Source organism: Oryzias melastigma, linkage group LG8 (assembly GCF_002922805.2).
Source record: "Oryzias melastigma strain HK-1 linkage group LG8, ASM292280v2, whole genome shotgun sequence".
In the NCBI taxonomy this organism is placed as follows: Eukaryota; Metazoa; Chordata; class Actinopteri; order Beloniformes; family Adrianichthyidae; genus Oryzias; species Oryzias melastigma.
The window spans coordinates 15,315,551-15,322,783 of record NC_050519.1 but is presented as its reverse complement, the minus strand read 5'-3'; the positions used below and the strand labels follow the sequence as shown (position 1 = coordinate 15,322,783).

The window sequence follows — 7,233 nt, the reverse complement described above, 5'->3', positions numbered from 1 at the left end:
ATTATTTGTCATAATTATCCCTTTTTTGTCAGAAACAAATAGTTTATATCATAAAATTCAAATTTTCTTGGAATTGTTTCCTTTTTCTTAGGTTAATCTAACTTTTTTAATAGAAAACAGTCAAAACATCAATTTTTTTGGCTTCAATCCTCTTGTCCTGTTTTATTTTTTTTAATTGTCACTACCTCTAAAAATGGTCCCCCTTCTATTGCACAGATAAATACTTTCCCCTCGCATTTTAAAAGCTAAAAATCTTCAAACGGCAGATCAAAGTTGAACTAAGCATCCTCATTTCCATGATGTGCATCTGCTCAGCCGCAGCAGAGTAAACGTGAGGAACGGGAGTGTCTGCATGCTGTCACTCCACGCTGCGTGTGTGCGCTCTTGTCAGCCGCAGATAAGAGTGAAGGCAGCAGGCTGGGGCCTTCTAGGAGGAAGAGTTGTATGGGGATGGGGGGGTTGTGATGTTATAAACGTCCCGCTAAGAGGCGTGCATCTGCTTGCCAAGCAGCTCTAAGCTGGAGGCTTTAGCCCCCCATCCTGTGCGGTGATAACCAGAGGTAACAAAAAGCAGTGGATGCCCACATGCAGAGTTGCAGACCTTTCCTGCAACTCTGCAGTGATGTGCAACTTTAATCTTGTTGATGAGGTTTGTGTAAAGATCAGAGACGTGAAGCGTGGCCAAGTTTCCCCTGACACAAACAGTGATTCAGAAAATGAACCGCCACACTGTTCTTCACTCCCGAAGACAGCGAGTTAATGTGCTGCTGTCGTGCAACATCACTGAGCGCTGTGCTGAACGGCAGATCTCTGAGAGCTCGCTCAGTGCAGAGGCTTCAGGCGATGAGTGGCGCCCTAATCCAGGGGTGTCAAACTCAATCGCAGAGGGGGCCAAAATCCAAAACACACCTTAGGTCACGGGCCGAACAGGATAAACATTTATTGAACACTAAAACTACATTTTTAAAACTTGAAAAATGTAACTTTTCTATGAATAAAAACAGGCAGGAATATTATTCCAGAATAAATCAACTTAAACCTTAAATAACTTTCAATATTTTACTCTCTGTAAAAATATATTTTGTCAAAAATATACAAGTCAGAAATAAGCACAAAATAACATTGGGCCATTAAAAACAACTAGAAAAGTTGCATCATCTGCAGTAATACCAGTGTGCTTTTTGCTGAAAGTAGTCGCTGAAGATGCTGAAGCTTTTTGTTGAAAATGGTGACGCAATTTACGTTAATTGCTGAAAGGGTTTCTTGAAAATGCAAAAGCTATTTGCAAGATGTTTCATTTGTTAAAAGACTGGAAATTTTGTTAAAAACAATGAAATAGTTGAAGTTGTAAAATTGCTTAGAAATCCGCATTACATGCCAATTTTGCAAAAATATTTAATGTGTTGCTTAAATATGAGCTAAACTCCAAATTAGCCCAAAAATCCTTGGTAGATGCCAAATTAGCCTAAAAAGTTAGCTCGTTGCCATGTTGCTTAAATACGAGCTAAACTCCAGAATAGCCTAAAATTAGTTAATTTTGTCAAAAATGTTAGCCTTTTGCCAAAATGGAAGTTAAACTGTAAATTAGCCTAAAAAAACCTCAGTAGATAACAAATTAGCCAAAAACGTTAGAATGTTGCTAAAATAGTACGTAAACTCCAAATTGGCATGAAAAACCTCAGTAGATGTCAAATCACCCAAAAAAAGCTAAAACATTGCTTCAGTACTAGTTAAACTCCAAACTAGCCCAAAGTTCCTCAGTGAACAAAATTAGTCAAAAGATTTAGCCTGTTACTAAAATAGAAGCTAAACAAACAAAAAAAAGCATCATAAACCCCAACAAATAACAAGTTAGCTAACAAGTTAGCATGTTGCTAAAATAGAAGCTAACTCAAAATAAGCCTCATAAACCCTAATAGATAACAAATTAGCTAACAAGTTGCTAAAATATTGGGTAAACTCCAATTTTTGGGAGAATTACTATAAAAGATTAAAACACAGCCCATGAATATATTTAAAGGTTTGTTGTAATCTAAACTCAAAAACTTGAAACTTGAAGATTTTCTCATTCATTTCCTATGGGTAATATTTTGCTCAATATAAGGTTATTAATTAAGGTTATTAATATCAATGAACAAGCTGAACGTTTTTAAACCAAGATTGCTGAAATTGCTGAAAGTGTGACTGAGTGTTTATGTGCCAAAAAAATATACAGAAAGGAGCAGGAGAATCCCTATAGTGGGAATACTTATTAATCAATTCACACCATGAAATAAAGTGATGTGGAGGGCCGGATTTAATCACCCAGCGGGCCGGATCTGGCCCCCGGGCCTTGACTTTGACACATGTGCCCTAATCTGTCGGTGACTCTCTCTGCAGACTATTCTGGTGGGGGACAGCGGGGTGGGCAAGACCTCCCTGCTGGTTCAGTACGACCAGGGCAAATTCATCCCAGGGTCCTTCACTTCCACCGTCGGCATCAGCTTCACGGTCAGTCCTCGCCTCCCACTTGCTCACTGTCTGCCCCCCCCTCCTGCTTGTTATGCCGTCGATTTCACCCGAGTGAGAAGGACATGTCTCTCCAACGGGCTGTTTGCACTCAAGTCGTGACACAACAGCAAAGCAGATCCTCTGTGTGGGTGCAGAGGAGAGCCGGAGAGGAGCTGCATGAATCAGTGGTGCTCCCCCATGTGGGACGTCGCAGCTTCTCGCTGGATTCATTCAGATCTTTAGCATTTTCTTAATGATGCCGGTGCTGTGATGGGATTACCAGCAGATGAGTGCATGAGCTGCTCCAAACGGGACTGATTTTAATGCTTTGTGACAAGTTGGGGTGGTGCTGGTGTGTGGGGGTGGTGTCACAAGGGAGCTGTGGGATGTGAAGCAAAAAAAATAAATAAATAAAAAATCAAATGGGAAGCATATTTCCTGAATGATTGAACAATTCTATGCTGTTGCTGCAAGGAGAAGGAACAGGAACCAACGAGTAAGGATGAAATTGCTGCTTCGCATTAAACGTTTACATACAGTAATCATTTGACTAGAGGTTCAAAAACCGGCAGAAAAAAAACCCCAAGTGTCAAATGGTCTTAATTGAAGATAAAATGTATTTTTATGGGTGTCCTTTAAATTAGACTGGGGCTTTTCAAAGTCTGACTCAGATTTGCAGGATGCTGTGACTTTATACACTCAGATCAGGATCAGCTTTTTTTAGCTTCCCTGTCTGAACCTTCACCTAACCTCCCATCATGCAGTTCAGAGATGAACCCCTAAAGAAAGAGGGTTTGACAGCAGTTTCAACAGGAGCACAGTCTGAAGCAACGACTATAAGGGAAGTGAGGTCATGTGACTCTGAGTGGAGCTTTATTTCCTGTCGTTTATTTTAAGCAAAACAGGACCAACAGACTGTCAATTAGCTGTCCTTCAAATTGTTTGAGTACAAATTTATGTTGATAAAAAACTAGGTTTACATCTCCTTCTCTTGTAATTTTTTATTTTTTAATTCTAAAGAATATTGTGCTTGATCATTTTCTAGGTGCACTTGATTGGGTTAAATCCAAGTGCTGCTGCTGTAAAGTGATGGACGGTCAGAAACAGGAAAGTGAGGAGGCGGAGCTTATATGGATGTTGCTTCATTGCTTGGCTGCACTTGCCTTGCTGATGCTGAAGTAGTTTCAGTACTGCGTATGCATTCCATGTTCTTTTTATTTCTTTTTAAGCTTTGTAATCTTATGTAAAGTATGATGTAAAGTTGAGTTGTTTTGTATTAAAATAAAATAATTAAAAAAATGTAATTGTTTGTGGAACATGCCACCTTTTGGTTATTTGGTGAACTGACCGAGCTCTATTTGATGTTGCTTTTTTAATCTGTCTCAAACAGGAAGTCATGAGGTTGCCCCTTGCTTGTCTGCTTGGCTGAAAAATGAAGCTCTTTCACCATTAAATATAAAGCATTTAAATAGATGGGAGATTTTCTTTTGAATGTCAGTTTTCTTCGCTTGCTTGTCAACGCTCCCTCCATCAGCTCCACATGCAAAATAAATGTCTGTCATTGTGTTCATGCCAAGGGGGGAGTCGTCGCAAGCAGCTGCAGGAAGTGATGAGTTCATATGTGTGAATGAGTGACTACATGTCAGTTACATAACATGAGTGATCTGTGCTGCAGGTCCAGCTTTTTGTTTATTTATTTTTTATAATTTTGGCGACTTAGAAATAAGCAATGGACATGACATGCAAAAAATAATTATGATAAAATGTTCCTTCAGTTTAAGATTTTGCGGCCATGATTCAGTATTTTGTCAACATTTAAAGCACACAAAATTATGGAGCTCTGAACATGACATAAAAAAAAATTCCTTCAATTTAGCAGTTTTGAGACTGTGTGCACAAAATACTAAATTGCAGCCACAAAATGCTAATAGGTGTAAGGAAAAGGCTAATTTAAGTACGGAAAGCGCTAATTGTTCTCACAATATTCAAAATTGTTTGCAAAAATGCTAAATTGTTTCCACAAAATAAGAATTGGTGAGCAGAACATGCTGCATTGTGCACACAAAATGCTAGATTGTGTTCAAAAATTGCTAAATTGCGACCACAGAATACACTTTTTGTGTACACAAGATATTAGTTTGTGCACACAAAACATAAAATAGTGGGCACAATGCGCTAATTATGCAGTCAAAATACTAATTCAATCACACAACATGCTTATTTGTGCTAAAATACTAACTTGTGTGCACAAAATTCCAATTTGTGTGAACAAAATACTAAATTGTGGCCACATTCTACTGTGTGAACACAAAATTGTAACAAATTGCTCATTTGTGCTCATGAAATACATCTTGTGTTCCCAAAATTCTAATTTGTATGCAATAAATGCCAGTTTGTGTGCACAAAGTACTAATTTGCATGCAAATATGCTAATGTAAGTGCACAAAATGCTAGCTTGCGTGCAAAAAATACCAATTGAGTGCAAAAATGCTGATTTAAGTGCACAAAATGCTGGTTTATGCGCACAACATGCTATTTTGTTTGCACAAAATACTAATTTGTGTGGAAAAATGCTAATTTATTTGCACAAATGCTAGTTTATGGGTACAAAATGCTAATTTATGTGCACAAAATACTAATTTGTGCTTACAAAATGCTGAATTGCAGCAGCTCAATGCTAATTTGTGCACCCAAAACAGTGATTTATGTGCTAATTTATATTCTAAAAAAAAATGACTTTTTTGCACACAAAATACTTAAGAGTTCAAAACAGATACGCCTTGCCACAAATGACTATTTTGAGGAAGCTATTTTTATTAATTTTTTGTATTAGAATGTCATGTTCGGGGCTCCATAAGACACGATGGCATACCGGGTTTGACCACCAGGGGGAGACAAAACACTGCGAGAAAGGGATTCATGACCTTATTTTCAGGAAATTAAGTGAAACCATTTTAGATTTGAAGAAAGGAAGGAAGGTGGTGGTGTGGGGGGTGGGGGGTGTTATTGTTCATTTTCTATGCGTGACGCCAGATTATTAACGAACAAATAGAATGCATCAGATCCACTTGAGATCCACTTTGCATGCTTTTAATTAGGTCAAACGTTCTCCACGAGGTGTTGAACTTCACCTCCACGTCGGAGAGGCTGACCCTCCCCTGTGATTACGCACCACCTGTGGCAGAGTCAGCCATCATTTGACCCCTGCAGGTTTTTTGTGTGTGTTGGTTGAAGGGGGAGGAGGGGGGAGCGCAGTGCAAGACTCAGATGAAAACGCGCGGCGTATAGCTGCCCAGTTAATCATCTGCCCACGCCAGGATGCACGGCTCCGCTCTGCAAAAGCAGAGAAATGTTTCCGCCTGCTTGTCATTGCTGCTCTCCTGACTGCTGGATGCAGACGCCGACGCGCCGCCTCCGCTAATTGTTGCTCAAGTTTTTTGCGTTCTTGGCTTCTTAATTGCGGCACTCGGAGTGCGACGGATATTTTTTGTGTGTTTATTTTTGGGAAAGCTGCTCCAGAGGAGTTTATATTATTATTATTATTTTGATCTTTTTTTTACATTTTTGTATGTGTTTGAGCGCGTGCAGCATGCGAGCAGAGGGGCCGGAGGTCGGTGGAGCCCGGGACTGATCCCTCGACACACGGTGCGCGCGCGCGTCCTTTTCTCCCGGAGACATCCGCGCTTCTCCCTCCCCCCCCTCTCTCTCTCCTTGCGATGTCCACGCGAAAGGCGTCGTTGACGGACAAACCGGCGAAAAACGGCACGTCAAAATATGTGTTGGAGAGATGCGCCTCTATTAACGAGTATTACGATATTGCCTTCAAGGTGTGTATTTCCTGTCTCTGCTATACAGGTGAACAGATGTTTACTCCCCCCATCTGGAGAGAGGAGCTCTATAGAAATGAATGATTGGTCTTTTTTGCTTTAATGATCTGCTTGTTAAACATTGCATCCTGATAAGTGAGCAGACAGTCAGTGCAGATGGAAATCTTTTGCCTGCCCTTTTCTGATCCAAATATTTACCCAGGGTGTACTTGTTGCTCCTCTCCAGCACTTCAGCTGAAAGCTGCCTCCATCAAGTGGGAAAGTTGAAGTTTATAGTTTAATCAGATAATAAATTGAGGTTAAATCTGTATATTTTGAAGCAGCTTTCCCTTCTTGTGGCTACAGAATTATTGATGCCCATTTATCTGTCTTAGTGTTCTGCAGCTGTCACAGCTGCCTGTTTACGACCAGCTGTAACCTTGTCCCTCTTCTCTGATGCTGGCTTTGCTCTAGGTGATGCTGCTCGGCGATTCGGCGGTGGGGAAGACGTGCGTCTTGGTGCGCTTTAAAGATGGGGCGTTTCTGGGAGGCAACTTTATAGCCACCGTTGGAATAGACTTTAGGGTGAGGGAAACAAAACAGTACACGAGTCACCGAGTGACCTGTTGTGTTTATTGAATGTTCTTAATCATCTTAAGTGTTTCCAGTTTGAATCACAGCCTGGTGACATTTACCAGACAACAAGGGATCCGTGGGTTCACCCGTTCTAACACTCGGACAACACTTCATCATTCTGGGATGATGGCGCCAATTGCACACATTTTCTCGCCAATCAGTCAAGTTCACAGAGCACTTGTGCTGCCGGGCGCTTTGGACGCCAGCAAAGAATGTCTTTGGCAGATGCCTGGCCACGTCGTCGTCTCCTGAGATTAGCTGAGACTCTGTTTTTTTTTTGTTTTTTTGGGGGGGGGGGCTG

The 7,233-nt window shown here is 40.7% G+C and overlaps 1 protein-coding gene across 1 annotated transcript in view; it reads left to right on the top strand.

The window, feature by feature from the left end:
* Positions 1 to 5,451: 5,451 nt before the first annotated feature.
* zgc:112183 (ras-related protein Rab-37) overlaps positions 5,452 to 7,233 on the top strand; it is a 12,474-nt gene continuing 10,692 nt past the window's right edge. The window contains exons 1-2 of the mRNA XM_024272719.2: positions 5,452 to 6,317; positions 6,771 to 6,881. Of these exons, the coding sequence (XP_024128487.1) occupies positions 6,207 to 6,317; positions 6,771 to 6,881 (222 nt within the window). The 5' untranslated portion in view covers positions 5,452 to 6,206. The remainder of the gene's footprint in view (positions 6,318 to 6,770; positions 6,882 to 7,233) is intronic.